Raw genomic sequence first — 20,258 nt, forward strand, 5'->3', positions numbered from 1 at the left:
GACAGCAAACAAGTAGTTTTATCTCTATGTGTCTCATTTCACAAAGAAGTGGCACATCTCACTCCACTCTCCTTCATATTTAATGCAGAGGAGTGACCCTGCTTTACAGAACATTAACTAGTCCCTCCTAAGATTCAGATATCACAGCAATTGATTGAGTTTGTCTGCATGTGGGAGGCTGGAGAAAGCATTTGTATGTTTATTTGTGTGTGTGTGTGTGTGGGTGCGTGTGCTTGTTGTTCAGGCAGGGGCTCGACTCAATTATTCGATGGCTCTGGGCGGCTGAAAGGAGGATGTATGAGTGTTTTAAACATTCCTCTTGCCTTAGCCCTTCTCCTCACCTACTACCTACACACACACACACACACACACACACACGCTGACTGCTGAAATACACCCCCACAGCATATGCACCTATCTACGGCCCCTCCCTCCCCTGAATCATGTGGGAGGGAAGCCCGCAAGTCCTTTCAGTTATGAGATCAATGGATGAGCTCAGGCAGAATGCAAGGTCACCTTCATGGACCCAGCGCAGAGCGGGAAAGAAACAGAGACGGGGATGTAAAATCCATGGGATTAACGCAGGTGCACGCTTAGCCTTCGTCGCTGCAACGCGGCGTGTTTTCAAAATCATCGTTTACAAAAGCGCTTTATTTCTTTGCTTTCTTATATCAGACACTCCTCCTTTTCATGTACCAATTAGCTGCTGGTATAGTGCTTGGGCTTCGAACACCCCTTCCCCTCTCTCACTGTAAACTCTCCTGCAGCTGGAGGGAAAGGGATTGAGTTTTCTCTCGTCTTTATTCATCAAGTGAGTCACTGGCAATGGCTGCCTGGGAGAGGTTAAAAAAAGAGTCATATGCGACAGAGGAGAGGAGGGATGATATAAGCCCTTGTGAAAGCAAATAACAATGGGAGGATCATTTGGGCGAGGAGAATGGAGCCCAAAGAAGAGGAGAATGAGGAGGAGGAGGAGGAATGGTACCGATCATAAAGCTTGACCGTACTGGGAGATTAGCAGCGCTTAGCCTTGCTCTCTATCTCTTCTGTCCATTGATGGACTGCAGACCAGTGGTTCTCAACTGGTGGGTTGCAAACCAAAAATGGGCTGTGGGTTTGTTCTGACTGAGTTGCGAATAGCATTCCCTGCTCTCAAACCTATGACCCATTTTGCAAATTAAATGGAAACGGTTTCCATATCTTCTGTTGTTGAGGTAAAAGGCAGCGAGTCAAATTTATGCACAGATTCATCTCTCACTTGGTAGAAGTTACCAAATTTAGGCAGAAACCAAGATGAACAGGTTTTGTGACATGCCTTCATCCTCAAACCATGAACAAATTTACATTTAAAAAAATATATAAAGATAGTCTTTTCTAGTTTTTTTAAAAAGGAAACAATTGGGCCTGAACACTGCAATCTTCCAATAAATGTAGTTATTAATAATAATATGGCAATAATTCATCAAAAATATAAAAAGAAAATAAAAGTTCTGTTGTTTTTTTATGCATGTACAAAATTCTGAATGTAGTAGTTCACCCCAAAATTGAAATACTCATCCTCATGTTGTTTTAAACCTGTTTGACTTTTTTCTTCGTCTATATCTAGAAGATATTTTCAAGAATGTTGGTAACCATTTCATTTTATATATAAAAAAAAAAACCTGAGCCATTTCTCAAAACATCTTCTTTTATGTTCCACAGATTCCACAGTCATACAGGTTTGGAACACTTTGAGGGAAATGAGAGAATTAAAATTTTTGGGTGAACTATCCTATTAACTATTTAGCATATCATGTTAATAATATTGCATACTGTTGGGTCTACACAGGTCATTGTAATATTAAAACATAATATTAACATTTATAACATTAATAACATTGTAATATAAGTGCTATCATGAATTGAATGTTTGATGTTGAGGACATTTTGTTATTATGCCAGGTTGCCACTGCTGTTGATCTCACTGCGGTGAAAGAGAGCCAAACTTTAAATTATCTGCTGTTGTGTTTAATTTAGTGTTTGGACAGAAATCTGGCTTCATTCAAAATGCGCCGTTAAATGGATCTGTGTGGGATGTTTGAAGACCTGTGTCCAGGCGCTTTGTCCAATTGGACATCGCGCTTATGGCATAGCTTCAAAGCTGTGAAAGAATGAGCACACACGTTTTGGTGAGAGAAAACCTGTTCATGCTCATGGGATTACATTTGTTGTGTCTTTACAGTTGCTTAACATCCAGTGCAAATAATCTAGGAGTATCTTTACATTGTGCACACAGGTAAATGTCAAACTATAAATATTTGACAGTTGCTAAGTAACCTCAGAAACCACCTGCAGTGGTACATGAACGAATTGATTTAAAAATAGATGCAGCTGAGTACAGTATATACGTCATCAAAACTGTTGAATGGGAAACAGATAAATCAAGCAAACGTAAAACATTATTAATAAAGAACAGTGCATCCTCAAAGATCTGAGATAAAATGACACAAACACCTGACAGATGGAGCTGAGTGTCTACAGAAATGCAGAAGTATGTTTACAGCAGACAGAAAGTACTGGAGAAGGGCGCCACATTGTGGTGAAAAGGGGCACTACAACTATTCAAGAGTAGTTGTGTTCACTAATCTCTTGCTCTGATGACTTCTGCCAATTTGTCATGGTGGATCAATGTCTCCAGCTCTGTTCCAAACAACTAAGCTGCCTACAAAAATCATTGGCATGCTCTCTACATGAAGAGTGTTCCAAAAGCAATTGTGAGGCAGCATCACCTAGCCCATATCCTCCATGGAGAAGGCTATCCCTTAATATTTTGCAATGCCATTTATGAAAAAGTGCACCCAAAATGGTGGATGAATCGAAAGAATTGTCATTTACTGTATAGATGCTTAGAATTCATTCAATAACTAGAGCGTCGGTAAAAATCATCCTAAAAATGTGCTTGTAACCTAACCGAGTGTTAACAAAAGCAAACGTGAGTGAGATAAAAACGCATTTACTAATGCAACTAGGTAAATTTAGCTTGCCTCTATGTAGACTGTTACAAATTGGTCACTTATGGTGGAATTTCAGTTAAATCATTCCTTAGTGTATTCTTAGTGCCTATGTATGTGAGGTAGCTCAGTAGATTTTGCAACAGATCCATTTTTACATATTGTAATGAGTGCAAAGTCACTGAGTCCATACCTAACGTGACTGGCTAAAAGAGAACAAAGCTCGGAAATAAAAACCTTCGCCTAGATATTGATTGTGACATTTTGAAGTATTTGATCTTTTTGCTCATATTATTTTGCTGTGGTCACAGAGGAGTTTAGAAGTTTAGAAAATATACACACACACATACACACACACAAACTGGGGAAAAAAAAAAGAAACATTTTCCTAGACGGGAGTTCCTACAGGTAGTCGTGGTAAGCAGATATAAGCCTGGGGGTAGAAATTGATGTCCACCGGGTTGCCATCAAGCCTGATGTCCTCCAGGGCTTTCCGTATGTAGTTTTTGTCATGAATGTTGCAGAAAGTATCTTGGCTTATACTCTGTATATTGTTATTCTGGAGAAAATGTAGAAGAGAGGGAGAGAAATAGCATTAATGGTGAAGACATTATTGGCCACTAGTGAGGAGAGTAGCAGGAGTTTTTACTGTTTTTACCTGCAGGTGGAGCGATCGTAGGCTGTCAGGTAGGGGTACGGGAATGTAGTCTAACTTGTTGTTTGATAGGTACAGGAACTGAAGCTCTTTCATCTCCTACTCACGAGAGAAAATGAACACAAACAACATAACATAATCATGCTCAGTTTATTATTTGTCCGTGGAAAAGTAATCATTAGATGAGAATACACATTGAAATACAAAAATAATACGAGTGAATTTGGTCTTACTGCACTGTTTTAAAGGGATAGCCATTCACTTCCATAGTAGGCAAAAATACCATTTAAGTCAATGGATACTGTCAACTATCTGATTACCAACATTCTTCAAAATATCTTCTTTAGTGTTCCACAGAAGAAAGAAACTCATACGGGTTTAGAACAACTTGAGGGTGAGTAAATTACAACAGAATTACATTTTTTGGATGAACTGTCCCTTTAAGTGTAAACAAGGTTTTTGCTTTTTCTCATTTTAATGATCTTTAGGCATTTTTACTGCAAAACAAGCCACAAGCTTTCTGTCTATCTATCTTTATTTTGCAGTTAAATGGCAATTCTTGAGCACTAAATCAGCCTATTAGAATGATTTCTACTAATGTTACTGTTTTTACTATAAAAAAAATCTTACAGACCCCAAACTTTTGGATGGTTCTGTACGTACCTTAAAGGCCTCTGCGTGCATGCTTGAACTCCTTAGCTGGTTATTGCGAACATCAATGTGCTTCAGGGAAGCTGGGAGTTCTGGGAGTACCTGGATGTTGTTGTCGGCCAACATGAGATCCTGAAGTTGGAGCAGTGAACGAAAAGCGGCCTCGTTCACTTTACCTATCTGGTTTCCACTCAGGTCGATCCGTTTCAGCTGATCTGAGAACACCGTTAAGTGCAGTTTTCTTAAACATTGTTCAGTTTGATTCGTAATTAAATTGTTTTAAAAGTCAGTCTTTTATGCATTCCAGGCCTTGTGTAAACTGTGTAATACAGTATATGTTTGAAAAACCACGTTTGTATTTTCAAGAAAGAGGGAAGTCTGTTTGATTCTTACTGAGATTGATGAAGTCTGTGGCCTTGACCTCGGTGATCTTGTTGAAGCGAGCATAGAAGTGTGTGGTTTCTTTGGGAAGAGGGGGAATCTGAGTCAGTTCTGAGTCATCACAGTAAACACTGCCACTGATACACACACACAGCAGGCAGGAGGGCATCCCTACAGTAGAGAGGGAGAGAGGGCTGTGCTATGACGTTTCATACCACTAGAGGCTGCAAGATTCATGACTGAAATAAGAAAACAAAGCATTTTTATCACTTTCAAACCATTTATCCATCTACCTAAGCCTGTGTCAGGCCCAAACAGGCCCGGACCATGGAAGTCTAAAGTGGATGGGACAGGAGATTTTGTTGGACGGGGCGGCAGTGTCACTTCCTCCACATAGTCCTCAGGAGGAACTACAGCAGGTGGCGGAGTGACTGCTGGAGGAGGAGCCAGAGTCTCAACCTCAGTAAGAAAGAGAGGTTAGACACGGAACATAACTATATACATAAGCAGGATCATAGTGACTCTATTCTGAAAGGGATAGTTAATAAAAAATCTGTCATCATTTACTCACCCTCATTTCGTACAAGAATCAAGATGGGATATTTTTTGAGAAATGTCTCTGCTTTATTTGTCCATACAATGGAAGTCAGTGGGCTCAAATGTTATCTTGTTCCCTACCTTCTTCCAAAAAATGTTTTAGGCTTTATATAATAGATTGTAACATCAAAAATGGTGTCTAATGAAATGAATTCATACAATTTTACCAATCGAATTGATCTTTTAAAATGACAATTCATTTAGAACAAAACATATTTTTATTATTATTGCTTCTAGCAATATAGTGTTATGAGTTGCATGGTGCTTTTTGTGATTTTTTTTTTTTGGTGCTGAATAGCAATTATCCACCTTCACTTTCAAAAGAATATACCTTGATGTCATGCCTAACATCCAAATGTTCTCATTTTGTTCAATCAAATCAAATCAAATCAAAATTGATTTATATAGCACAATTCATACATCAAAGCAATTCAATGTGCTTTACAAAGAAAAATAAAGAAACAAATAAAAACAACACCACAATTTGAAGTCACAAACTCATTTAGTTGAATAAAAACAGCCTTCTCAATAATCTTGGCTATAAAAGGGAGATTTGAAATAGGTCTATAGTTGTTCGTTATAGAAGCATCCATTGTTCTCTTTTTTAATACGGGTTTAAAGGCAGCGGTTTTCAAGGACGTAGGAAAAATGCCTGATTGCAAAGAACTATTGACTATTTGGTGCAGATCTACTGCTATAGAGCTAAATATTGTTTTAAAAAAGTCTGAAGGCAGTATGTCTTAACAGCACGTGGAAGATTTAAGATGTCTAACTATTTCTTCTAGGAGTTTTTGATCGATTACATTAAAATGTGACATAGTAACCAAGTTATGTCTTGGTGGTTGTAGTGATGGTAGAGAATCAGTGTTAGACTGTGTAGTACTAATAATCCATCTAATATTTATAATTTTTTCACTAAAAAAACACGCAAATTCATCACATTTCATAGTGGATGTAAATTCTGATGCTATTTGCTGTATTGGATTTATAAGCTTGTCAACCATGATAAATAGAGTGCGGGTATTATTAATTCTATTATTGATCATTTCCGATATGTGTTGCTGTCTGGCTCTACATAACTCATTATTGAAATTGCCAAGGCTTTGTTTATAGATGTCATAGTGAATTTGTAGTTTCGTTTTCCGCCACTTGCGTTCTGCTTTCCTACATTCTCTTTTAAGGGTGTTTACCGCCATGGTGGTTCTCCATGGTGATTTCTGTTTGCTCATATTTCTCTTTACCTTAACCGGTGCAACACGATCGATGACATTCAATACTTTAGTATTAAAATTATCCAAGAGAGCATCAACTGACTCAACACTTATTGTTGTTGGGGATCTGGCTATAGCTTCTATGAACTGAGCACTGGTACTCTCATTAATGTACCTTTTCTTAATAGAAACAGAGTTTACTGGCAAATTCAGGGTAGTAAATGATTCAAAAAAGACACAAAAATGATCAGACAGGGCAAGATCTTTAACCATAACAGATGAAATATCAAGACCTTTAGAAATAACCAGGTCTAAGATGTGACCATGAGTATGTGTACGCTCTTTCACATGTTGAGTAAGATCAAAAGTGTCTAAAAGTGCAAAAAGATCTTTGGCATTATTATCTGTACTATTAGCAATATGAATGTTAAAATCCCCTGTAATGATAAACAGCTTAGAATCAACCGATATAATAGAGAGTAATTCAGCAAAATCATCAATAAAATTAGCAGAGTATCGTGGTGGTCTATAAATCGTTAAAAATAGAATTCTGGGAGTGCCCTTCAATGTAAAACAAAGATATTCAAACGAAGAAAAATAACCTAATTTATTTTCTTTACACTGATATGTATCATTAAATAAGGCAGCCACCCCTCCTCCTTTCCTACCATTTCGACACGTAGTCATATAGCCAAATTTTTCAGGAGCTGTCTCATTAAGGATAGTAGCACTACTGTCCTCTGTAAGCCACGTTTCAGTGAGAAACATGAAATCTAAATGATAAGATGATATAATATAATTTACCAAGAATGATTTATTGGCAAGGGATCTGATGTTAAGTAAGGCCAATTTAATAGATGTAATAGGGGATCCTAAACTAGTAGGTTGACGTAGTACAGTTAACAAATTAGCCAGGTTTATTTGATTAGTTACACGCTCATTACGATTCCTTCTATTTCCAATCAACACAGGAATAGAGAAGAATTCAATGGAAGAAAAAAAGTCATACAGGTTTGGAACAACGTGAGGATGATTAAATGATGACAGAACTGACAAACTCGATCAGCTCTTAAAACCTCCTCTCACCTCCTCATCATAATCATAGTTCAGATCCCACGTGTCATCGAATCCATATGCCTCAGAGTCCAGATCAATTGGAGGGGCACTAAGACCGAAGCCCAATAGGGTCCAAAAAAGATACAGCACCTTCTATAATAGACAAAGTGAATTATCTGTGCATATGTACTTAGTACTTTTGTGATAGGCATTGGGGACTCGTTATGAATTCAACATCACAGAGTGTCAAGGTAATCCACATTATGCAATTTATACTCTAGCTTTCTTATTAGCTGAAAAACTGTGCTTTCATTTTGGGGTTTTGGAAATGTTTTCTCTTTTTTCCCGAGGGATTTTATAACTATCTGCAGGAGTTCTCTGTGTCCCAGATGCCTGTCACACCAGTGTTTGTTTAACCTTTAAGGGCATTTCTTTCCGGCTGCTCAGACACGTAAACTCTTATTAGCCAGAAACATCACGCATAATGACAGTGTGAAAGATAATACACTTTAGACCTTCCACGCATTTGAAAACATAAATAAAGTAGTTGTATGGTTTGCGATGGTAATCTATCATCCGTCTTATATGGTTATGGAAGTTGGCCAAACCTGTAGAGTTTTGTGAGGAAGGCTGACAGAGGTGTGCAATCTAAAGTAAGTATATATAAATATATACTACCAAATATTACATAAATCTGAATCATGCGTCTTCCTCCATACTAAATCAACACAGATGGAGTCCATAATGCACATCTTCATGGTCGTCATCTAGTGTTTCTCAATGCAGCACAATCAGGACCACACCGACCTTGCCTTCCCATAAACTCCTAACAACTCCAGCCTGACACATCAGTATTCAGAGCTCTCCTGGGCCTATTCAATTATTCACGTAACCCGTTATGAAAGTATTCGGAATAAGACCAATTACCAAGGAGTCTTCATACAGCAGGAAGGGGGGAAAATAAACCTACCTTTGATGTTTGTCTGTGAACAGCCATGGCCTGAGAGCAGATCTTAGGGGAACAGTGGTATGGAAGCTGGCCTGTGCTCTCCTGAGGTTTTTGCAATGAATTGCTGACCCAGGATTGAGGACACTAGCAGGTTAGGTGAGGGGGAGAGGTGGGAGCTCAGCTGGGGGATGGCCAAGTCAGTTTGCTCAGCTGTCACTAATTTTACATCGCTGTCTTTGCCGAAGTCTCTGACCCGGCCTGGTTTGGTAATTTACCGCTCCCTGCTGGTAGGTTGTTAACTTCATGTGGTTTTCAGACGCGTGTCCTAGCGAGATGCCAGCTTTCCTTTTTTTCCCATGACATTTTACATTTTTTTCGGTGTTCCAGAAGACAATTTTGTATTTCCAGGAATCATCTTTGATTGTTTTGGGAGTGGTCAGTTTACCCCTTGTGGTTTCCAGCCATTCAAGCATTATGCTTCTTATAATATAGGGAAAAGTTAATCCGTGTCATAATTGTTTGACTCAATTCGCTGAAGCCTCAGAAATGTTTCTGACTGAACACCCTTTAAAGTCTGAATTAAACTAATGGACTTAATGCTATTTCATGGTGTATTAAGCAGGTCAGTGAGGTCAGCTGTTTGTGATTTTGACTCGGGTTGACATCCAATAGCAAACCTAGTGGACTCACCTTTGACATCCTCTGATTTTTTACTGGCGTCTGACTGACGAGACTCAAAGAGACACTCCTGTTTCATTCCTTTTCTGTAAGAGATCTTGCGTCACTTCTCAATTAGCAACCACGTTTCACATATCAAAATTCCATTGCTAAATACTTAGTTTGTACAGATGATGACTAGCTCAGAAGGAAGCACTGATTAACAAAAGAGAAGGTATATTAAAACTTTTCCTCTCTCCTATAATGAGGACAAGTTCAGTATTTCATGGACAAGTATTTATTTTTCTTTTCACAATGACTACTGCTTTTGAAAGAAGTCTCTTATGCTCACCAAGCCTGATTATTAGATGTAAAATACAATAAAAACAGCAATATTGTGAAATTTTCTATTTTAATATCTTTTTCCAGCAGCCATTACAGTCTTCAGCGTAACGTAATTCTTCAGAAATAATTCTAATATGCTGATTTGATGCTCTAGAAACATTTCTTATTGTTATCAATGTTGCAAACTGTCGTGCTGCTTAATATGCTTGTGGAAACCGTGAAGCATTTTTTGAATGGTAACATTTGAATGGTAGTGTATAATATCTGTCAGCTACACACACACACACACACACACACACACACACACACACACGTATGCTGATGTGTTAGCATGTGGCTACAAAGCACAATCCTGTGGTGCCTGTTCTTTTTTCCTTATTACTGAAATGTTCTCAGTTCTCATGTTTAATAATGAAATACACCGCTGTAAGAGAAGAATGTGCCGTAAGGGTTTCAAAGGTGCTTTTCAACAAATTACATTTGTTCTAAGATACAATGCCTAAAGAAAAACTAAATCTGAATTTAATTTCGCAACTGTGTGGATGTGCACGTGGTATGATTTATGAGGCTGGGAAAGCTGTAAAACCTTTTTTTTAATCAGCATATTTTCATAAACTCTTCAATAAGTATTTATAAAACAGAATTACTTCATGCACAATTATAGGGATGCATATATATTTGTTTCCACAATACAGTGCAACATCAATGTACAATAAATTAAATCTTATATAAAACATCAGCAAATATGTTTATATAGAGATTTAGTTATGAAAAACATTTTTAGGTATAGTAATTGATAAATTCTAACAGAACAGTGTTTTTGCCTGTTAAGCTGACTAATTTCATCTAAAATGACAGTTGTTATGTTTTAATATCGACCTGCTGGGGGAGCAAGAGTGCTGAGCTTATTGTCATATTGTACAGCATCAAAGGAAATGGTTTCCATCAGCCACCTGAATAACATTAGTCAAGCCATGGAGGATGTATACAATTACAGAAAGCTCACTTCTAAGACTTTCTAAATCTTCACTTTAGTAGCACTTGCATACATCAAACTTTACAGTTTTATTCTTATATTTTGAAGGGTTTTACAGAGGGGGTTGTTCAAATAGCATTCACCTGGTTTTATACAACATTTTATTCACTTATTATGCCCCTTTTCACAAGATGTAATATAAATATTTAAGATTTATGTAATATAAATCTATAGTATCCACAGAATGTGTCTGAAATTTCAGCTCAAAATACCCCCCCAGATCATTTATTATAGCTAGTCAAAGTTGCCCCTTTTTGGGTGTGAGCAAAAACGCTCTGTTTTTGTGTGTGTCCCTTTCAGTGTTGCCAGATGTACGATAATTTATAATATATAATATAAACATGTAATCTAATTTGCCAAAAAAAAAAGAAAAAAGTTTATATTCCTGCCACGGCGCTTAGTTCGGTTGTTTCCAAGCGAAGGTCGATAGTTTAGCAATAAAGTAATTTGCAGGTCGTGTCAAAAAGTTGTTGGTCTATAAATAGCTGTATTCTGTACGTTTGACTCGTGTACGATAATTTTCTTCCAAATAGATAATTTTGGGCTTCTGGTACGATACTCGGACACTCCCAATCTGGCAACACTGGTCCCTTTAAATGCAAATGAGCTGCTGCTCCCGGCCCCTCCGTTCAGAAGACAGCCGATCCTTTACACAAGCTTCGGATATTCTGCAATAACAAAACACGCGAATTCAGTCAAATTTCTGAAATAACAGTAGCGGAGTGCAGCCATATGGAGAGACTCAGGAAGAGTTTGCAACTTTTAGACTGCACCTGGACGTTTCTGAATGGTTAGTGGATAGCCTACATTTATGTAGCCTAGTTGTTGTTGTGGAGTTACATTGAACACAGCACACATCCAAATGATCTGACGGCGCGGGCGGGTATAGATATATAAATAGATGTCGCCTTGGCTACTGCAGTTCATTGGAACGAAACCGTAGCCAAGCGACATCTAGTGTATACATCTATACCCGCCCGCGCCGTCAGATCATTTGGACGTGTGCTGTGTTCAAGAGATAACAACGATATAAATACTGTTCGTTTTCTCACACAAACCGCTCGTTTCGTGTCTTAGGCCATCAATGTGTACTTACGATGGGGAATTGTTTAATTTGGACGATGGGGAATTGTTTTAATTTGGACTCTGTGCTTGTGTTTTGAGACAGTGACCATCGACCTGCATTATATGACTGACAGACAAGAACGGTTTGACCTAAAAATATCAAAATTGAAACTACTGCGGAAACAAAGACACCTACATCTTGGATGCCCTTGAGGTAAGCTAAAACATATCAAAAATTAATTTCAAAGTGAACTATCCCTTTAATCGATTTGCATGTACCATCATGTTTAACTTTTACACAAGTTGACACAGTTCCTTGAGGTCTTTATAAGACAGCTGCGACATTTTGTGGTCAAATATTGTTCTGTGCTCGTCTCTGCAGCCAACGACAGAACAGTTTGCATGATTTGCTCGAACTTTTGCTATTACTGTAACATTACATAACTACACTGTTGTAAACCAAATGGTGAAAACGCACAGATTAAGGGGCGGTAATATTATAATAAGATCCCCTTCCTACGTCAGAAGGGGAGCGAAATCTGATCGGCTTATTTTTTGACATGCTTGCAGAGAAAGGCTCACCAAAACAAAGTTACTGGGTTGTCACTTTTCACGGTTTCTGGATTGGTAGATGCACCGGGGACCCGATTATAGCACTTAAACACGGAAAAAGTTAGATTTTCATGATATGTCCCCTTTAATGTAATCAATCAACTGGGGAAGTATGGTTATTATATCAATTTCAATTTTTTTTTTTTTTTCACCTGGGGTGTCTTGCCTTAAACACTCTTAAGTTGTTGTTTTTTGTCCACAGTGAAAATCCATGTGTCGTTTTGGTCCCAATGACTTATATGAACAAAAACAGTTGAAACATTCTTCAAAATATTTTCTTTTGATTCCACAGAAGAACGAATGATTTGGAATGACATGAAGGTGTGTTCTGTAAATGATTCATTTAAGTAAAATGTTCAGTTTTGGATGAACTATTCCTTTAAGACTAACAAAACAATGTTAAAGGGCAAGACGTGACCGGGCAAAGCAAATAAGAGAGCTTTTTACGCTGACTAATAGGAAAACAAGTTTAACTGACAAGATACAACTGGAAACATTACACTGAAAATAATGACAAAGCAGAAACCCAAACACTCCACACCCAAATGGTAAAAATTTGGCTTTAAGTTGTTGCTTAATACCATTTTCTCGTGGTGGTCTAGTTGTGATTGAGGACTCAAATCTTTTGATTCTAAAATGCTTAATTCTCTGATTCTTTCTGATTTCTCTAGGTTACACATGTTAGTGGCGACCAGTGAGTGTTTTTGCAGTGAATCATACACTTAACAGATCTGCTCACTCCTAAATGTTCTCATGATGCAGATAGTGATGATAAAATCAAGCTACCCTCAAACCAGAACACAAGTTTAGGGAAAAGGCATGACAACTTTCTAACCTACCACACGTTCAGTGGTGATAAACAGCAAAGAATGAACAGCCTCAAAATGTACCATTATCACAGTATGGGCTTTTGCAAACACAATGTAATATCTACTTACACTTTTTTTCCTGACTGACCTGCGTATGTTTATTTTCACGAGCACACAATATGGTGTCTGTTGTCCTTTACCCAGCATGACAATGTTAACAGTTCACTTGATTTTCATGCACATACTATATAGCTTATGAGAATGGTTTCTCTGTCTCTAAAATAGCCAGGAGGTCAGCAGATAATTCATCAATTGTGTTAAACAAGCAATATAGAGATGAATCCGCAATAATGATTCACTATAAATATATGGTTGACTTTCCATAAAAGTGTAAGTGTATAGATGTCTCACTTTGTTTTAGTGATGCATCTCAATGACAGAGGATGTTAAACATTGAGGAACGCTGCAATAGTCCACTAACAGGAAATGTAATCTGTTTTGCAGTCACACAACTGTTGTTTTGTTCTAGACAGAAGAATTTGAGTGGTTGCAGGTGGAAGAAAGTATTATTATATTTAATCATCACAGATGTCCTCTTATCCTCATATGTTTATCCAAATTTGTCATCACAAACATCATGAAACATGTCAGTTTTGTTATGTTAACAGTTATGTAAGTTTACTTAGACTTTTATAGTATACTTTTATATTTATTAATATTTGGAATTCACTTTTATTTTTACATTTTCAGTTTTCATTTTTATTTTACATAAGGTTTAGTAATTTTGTTGTGCCGTTTTTTTATTCGTTTTATTAATGTTCTATTTTTCCTCTAGTTTTAATACATTTTTATTTCAATTTTAGTTTTTTAAATTTTAAAAACTGCTAATACAGTGAAACGTGTGTGTGTGTCTGATTGTTTTAAGGTTTTCTCATGAACCGCTGCTGAGAGCCATAACAAACATGCTGACTACTGTGCTATTGTTGAACTGCTTCCAAAACACACTGCTCCTGAGACATGGAGGATACACTTACCTCCGCTTATCAAACACTTCTTGTGAGGTGTTACTTAACTTCTTTAAGATGGATATTATTGCTTTTTCATAATCTATGAATTTCTTAATAAAAATGTCTTAAACATTTCTTCTACCATTCAAAATAAGGTTTGTATGTGCTGGACTTCCAGTGTAAGTGCATTACTGTCAACATGTTTTCAGCTTATTTGTTACAAAATGATGGGCTAGTCAAGATTATTTTCTGTGGTACTCGACAGCGATGTGGTATACCACAGATGTCATCCATAGATGTTTAGTTATAAATAGTGCTGGGTAGTAACTGATTACATGTAATCTTGATTACATAAACAGATTCCAAAAATTAAGTACTTGTAACTAGATTATATTACATTTTAAAATATTTGTAATCAGACTACAGTTACTTTTTAATTGATTACATATTAATATTAACAAATTGGCAATGAATTATTCACAAATTATTGGTTCTCTCTGATTTTTCTTTTTTATCTTTTTACATTTTCATTTCTACAAAAGCCTTCTGCTTTTATACATTTACAGGTCTTCCAGGTAAGTGCACACACAGACCAGCCACTCGTCATGTGACTGTCACTGAAAACTGATTTACAGAAATCATTTCACTTTTGAGAAGGGTTTTGTTTTTCAACATTTCAACATTGCATCTCTCATTATGGAACCACAGTATGTCTTTTCATCAGCTTTTGTCTGTCAGATGCATTAAAATGCACAAATTCATATCATGTATTATTTTCATGTAATGCAGGTATTGGCAAAGGTATATTTTTAGCCGAAATGTTTTGACCTAATATATTTACCTGAAGTACACTGAGATTTTAAGGTAATAAGATAATAATTAAGTCAATAATCGAACAATACATTTGCGTGTTCACGGTTCTCTGAAGTCAATTAATGGTCAAATGACATGCAGTTAAATAAAATATGTCCTTTTTTTCTGTGAAGTTTTTATTTTGATTATTTCTATATATTAAAATCATTTATTTTAATTCAGAATTTTTATGATTTCATTAATGGAAACACTATTTTAAGGAGACATAGTTACATTGTACTTACTCAAATAATACTGAGTATTGTTAACTAACTATACTTTAGAGTTAGGGTTTGGTATAGAGTTAGTTACAAATTCTGCATAATTTACTGTTATTACTTGTAAAGTGTAACTATGACACCTTAAAATAAAGTGTTACCTAATTATGTATTAGCTTTTCATTATCCTCACAAACCCCCTGCTGTTCCTTCACAAACCCCAGTTTGGTAAATCCTGATGTAATATTTGATTAACTTCATGTTGTTGATAAAGAACGGAATATATTTTCTTTCTCTTTGTATTTCTATATCAATATGGTACAATATTATTCTATTCAAATCAATGTGATAAACAAGTTAGGTCAAAAGTAATCTAAAAGTAGTCAGATTACCTAAAATGTGTTTATGTTACTAATTGACTACAATTTTTGTCATGTAGCCTAATTTGGAGTCAGTAACAGACTATAATTTGTAAGTAATCTACCCAGCACTATAAATAACCAGCATATTACTTTAACTATGAATTCATCAGTATACAGATATTAACTTTACACAGTTCCTTCTTTTCATAAATCAAACAAACATTGGTTTACTCTGCTACGCATCATGTGGCATCTTTATACCACCATATTGTTAAATTTGTGATTCTGGTTGACATATGTTCCAAGGATATTGATTTATTTTGCATAACTGAAGTTCCACATTTGTTGACCGCATGTTCTTCCTAATTAGAGACAGGTGTCATGCAATGTCAGGCCGCATTGCCTTGGCTGCACGTCTATAATGGCCACAGAATGGCCACATGACTCAGCTCCCTGCAGAGTGAATGGATGTGTCAACTCAATGTGCAATATTATTTATGAAAGTCGCTGGAATGCCCGTTATCCTGCTCAGAACTGATCCAAACATTTTTCTCAGTAAATGCACAACCAGTTATCGTGAACACAGATTATTCATGATGATTGTGTAACCAAACATTTTTTATGGAGTTATGGAGTTTTTTTTATTTGTAGTGTTTTATAATAAACTGAACACCTGCTAAGCATTTCTCATGTATTTCCCCCGAGACACATGAAAAACACAAACAGAACATATGTCATCATAATCATATATTTATTTGACTTTATATTTCATCTGTAGAAACGCTTCTCTCAGTTGTTTATGTGCGGAACTCAGGCAGGAGTTATGATCACATAATATGATTGTGAAAGCGAATGAGCTCTCTGACTCTCTGAAACAGCGCTCTGTATGCTGTTTCAAGCTCTTCAGACCCCATGATTCAGTGGGTAATGAACAGAAATTATAATCTGTATTAAATAACATACAGAAAAATCTGTTCTTAGACACCAATGATAACAAGAATTCAACATTCTCTTCCCTATTCCGGAATACTTTTCAGGTTTTCAAAACAGCGCCACCACTTTTTGTAAGCAAGGAAATATAGGGGAGTAGTTGTACAAAATATTTTAGGAATGAAAACTTTAAAAATGTCTTGTGAAACACACATCTTCATGTGGCATTATAGGCTATGTAGAATAATTGGCTCTGGGACATTGAATTATTGAAAACTGAATGCACACCTACATCGTGGTTTCGTTAAATTAAACGTCTGTCATCAATTATTCCTTAGTCAACAAAACCAAGTTGGTCTAATCATGAAGGATGTCCGAAGGATTAGAGTTATCCCAAAACATATGGGGACATTTTTCATGTCTTTTTTTCCTGTCTTATCCATACATTTAAATGAACTGCATGAAAAATTTCACGAATATATGATTTTATTTGTCTACCTCCCAATGTTCAGGTATAAATCAATTCAAAATTCCATTCCTGTTGTCTCACTCAGAGGGACATTATAAAAAAAGCCATTCTCAGACGATTTAGTTTCAGCATTTCGTCCTTGCACAGTGGGAAGAAAACTGGGATCATCTGAAACCTAATACTGTTTCAATGATATTCCATTCACCCCTACAGATGCTCTGCAGTCAGTGCATAATCAGTTATGTGAGGACAGTGCTTGGTTATTCAATCATGTCCAAATCACTTTGACCTACTTGTCGAAACCCCTTATCTGATTTATAACACAAATTCCTTCCTTTCCATCATTATGAATCAGCATTTGTTCATACGTGACATGAACATAAGGCAGTTTATTGAAAAAACATTAACTTTGCTGTTTTGGGTTTTCTATAGTTTTAGATAAAACAAAGTTTCAGCCTCCAAATGATATCAATGTTATTGTGAATGTTTTGTTTTGTTTTGCTTTCATGGCCGAAGCTTTTTTTAGCGAATGAATGATGCAACTATATTTATTTTTACAAATAAATGATATTTTCAATTTGACAAATATGCATATAATGTAGATATTTTAATACATTTTTATCCAATCAATTTATAACATCTCCCTCGATCTCTTTTGAGTAAGAAGTTGTCACAGGATAATCCAGCATTGTGGTGGATAACAGCCCAACAAACTGTTTTAAAGGGGACATATCATGAAATTCTGACTTTTTCTGTGTCGGTCCCCGGTGCATCTACCAACCCAGAAAACGTGAAGTGACAACCCAGTAACTTTGTTTTGGTGAGCCTTTCTCTGCAAGCACGTCAAAAAATAAATCCATCAGATTTCGCTCCCCTTCTGACGTAGGAAGGGGATCTTATTATAATATTACCGCCCCTTAATCTGTAACCAGTTCTAAATGGCAAAAGTTCAAGCAAATCATGCAAACTGTTCTGTCATTGGCTGCACAGATGAGCACTGAACACTATTTGACCAAAAAATGTCACAGCTGTCTTATAAAGACCTCAGGGAACTGTCAACTTGTGTAAAAGTTAAACATCACGGTACATGCAAGTCGATGAGATGAATCAATGTAACACAACAACTACATAAAAGTATCCACTAACCATTCAGAAACGTCCAGGTGCAGTCTAAAAGTTGCAAACTCTTCCTGAGTCTCTCCGTAAGGCTGCACTCCGCTACTGGTTATTTTCTTGTAATTTTGGATGACTGAGATTTGCGTGTTTAGTTATTTAGTCTGTGGTGCCGTTAGCAATGTTGGGCCCTATGAAAGAATATGAGGTTGAGCCCCCTAGTGCACCCATTCCATTAATAAAATCGATCTCTGGGGGCCCTAAAAGTGTGTGGGCCCTTAGAATCGTCCTATTTTGTCCTGTGGACTATATGTAAGCATTGTTATTTGAAACAGCTTATTCAGAAGAGTACCACAAAAAAAAAAAAAAAAGAAGAAATTAGGTGCAATTTGTTTTACTTTGTTAAAATTATTAACATCTTGCATATTCTGCTAAGGGGGAAAGTAAACTTACGAACAGAACTGTACCTCAGTCAATCAGTGTCCACTGTCCACAGCATGTTTGACACACTATGCATCATATTTACTTAGCCTGTTCGTTGATGTTAATTATTTAGTGTGTCTTTCAGTAAATCTCTAATTGTGTCAAAAAATTGGAATCATTAGAGGCCATTTTGTCAAAATGATTTTTTTATTTTATTTTTAATGACAACCACCATTTAAATAATCATATATTGACAATGGTTTGGAGTAGAAATTAGAAAGCAGAGACTTTTCTTTTTCATTCAGTATTACAAATGTGTTTCAGGGTAAAAATGACCAAAGATGATGGGCCATATGTTTCATACAAGGCTTGAGGATTCCTCACACAAAATCATGGGAGAAACATGAGTAGATTTTCTTTATTCGTCCTTCACAAAAAAGGACCTTTACTCTGTGATTGTGTTTCTGCTTTCAAGTACATTCAGGTGAGAGGAAAAGGCTGAGAAATCTTTAGACTAGGGGTGTAGGGACAGAGACAGGAAAGATAGATGACCAGATGTAGCTGCTGCCAGATTGGAGTGTAGCTTGCTTGAATTCGGGGGGCCCAGCCCAGGACATAATATTTATGGGTTACCCTGAATTCATGGAGCCCCTGAGAAAATGATAATCATAGAACTTCATAGAACCCGGAAATCATCCGACCGTTTTTACAAGGAGGAACAGAGCAGTGTAGAATAATGGTTAAATATGTGAAAAATAATGCGAATTTTTAAAAACGAAGCATGAACACATGTTATAGTGCACCCCACAAACACAATCAAGCCTTCGAAAAAAGGTGTTTTACCACCCCTTTAAATCATGATCAAACAACATCTGGGCACAATTACATGAGGTGACAGACGCAGCTGAAATCACTCCCTGTTTCCTATATAATGCACTAAATCAGGTGCTGGTTATTCTGTGATGTGTAATTATACAATTCACTCTGATTTATATTATTGTCACAGGTTGGGAGGGAGATATGAAACACACAAAGAAGATGAAAGTTAACAGGCTTTAATGCTCCAACAGGGTAATCCAAAGAGGAACATCTACCTGTAGGCGCGACCCCTTGAAGGGTCCAGGGTGGTGTAGACGGTGGAGAAAGCCTTGAACAGGGGCGTGATGGCTGTGCTTCATGGTGGTGTAGACAGAGGAAGGGGCCATGGTGGTAATAGTCCTGATACCACCAGGGCGACAGCTGGAGGCAGTGACGATGGAGAGAGAGCCCACCGCGTAGCCGAAGGTCCGAGGCGAGGGAGTGACGACGAAGGCCCTGGCGACCGGGACTGAGCCTCAGCGATGACCTCCTCCGATGAGGGTGTGGGTCCAAAGGGCAGAGGGCAGTGTTACGCTCTCAGTGGTGGCAGGGGCTCTCCTCCTTGCCATCCAATTCCACGAAAGCTCCTTCGGCAGTGGATGCAGTTGGCACACGCACCTGGTCAGACTCACGCACACACACCCTTGATGGCGTGGGCTCGCGGCAGAGATGGGCTCGAAGTCTGAGGTGGGCTCAAACTGCTTACATTTACATTTAGTCATTTAGCAGATGCTTTTGTCCAAAGCAACTTACAATTTAGAACTAAGTTAAGCGAGTCATCGTGAAGAGGCAAAAACAACGCAAGAAGTGCTCAAAATACAAAGTTCAGGCTTTGTTCAGAGTAGCATAAGCCCGATAAGGGAGGATTATAGGAAAGGATTATTATTATTATTATTATTATTATTATTATTATTATTATGTTTTTTTTTTATGAGGTTAAGTGCTCACGGAAGAGATGAGTTTTCAGTTGTCTTTTGATGCTATCATGGATTCTGCATTCCGGATGAGGGTG

The 20,258-nt window shown here is 37.2% G+C and overlaps 1 protein-coding gene across 2 annotated transcripts; it reads right to left on the reverse strand.

The window, feature by feature from the left end:
* Positions 1 to 2,167: 2,167 nt before the first annotated feature.
* Positions 2,168 to 8,603, reverse strand: optc (opticin). Of its 2 annotated transcripts, XR_014625916.1 has the most exons (8): positions 8,512 to 8,603; positions 7,572 to 7,694; positions 4,971 to 5,136; positions 4,690 to 4,848; positions 4,309 to 4,511; positions 3,649 to 3,744; positions 2,769 to 3,549; positions 2,168 to 2,725 (listed from the first exon to the last, which is right to left on the reverse strand). XR_014625916.1 is itself a non-coding variant. In XM_084395973.1 (7 exons), exons 1-7 carry the CDS (start codon positions 8,536 to 8,538, stop codon positions 3,379 to 3,381), a joined length of 945 nt encoding a protein of 314 aa, XP_084252099.1. In that variant the 5' UTR covers positions 8,539 to 8,602; the 3' UTR covers positions 2,168 to 3,378. The 2 variants fall into 2 exon arrangements, 1 of the variants encoding a protein (XP_084252099.1); XM_084395973.1 differs by having other exon boundaries at positions 2,168 to 3,549; positions 8,512 to 8,602.
* Positions 8,604 to 20,258: the final 11,655 nt, after the last annotated feature.

Source organism: Rutilus rutilus, assembly GCF_951802725.1.
Source record: "Rutilus rutilus genome assembly, chromosome: 22".
NCBI lineage: Eukaryota > Metazoa > Chordata > Actinopteri > Cypriniformes > Leuciscidae > Rutilus > Rutilus rutilus.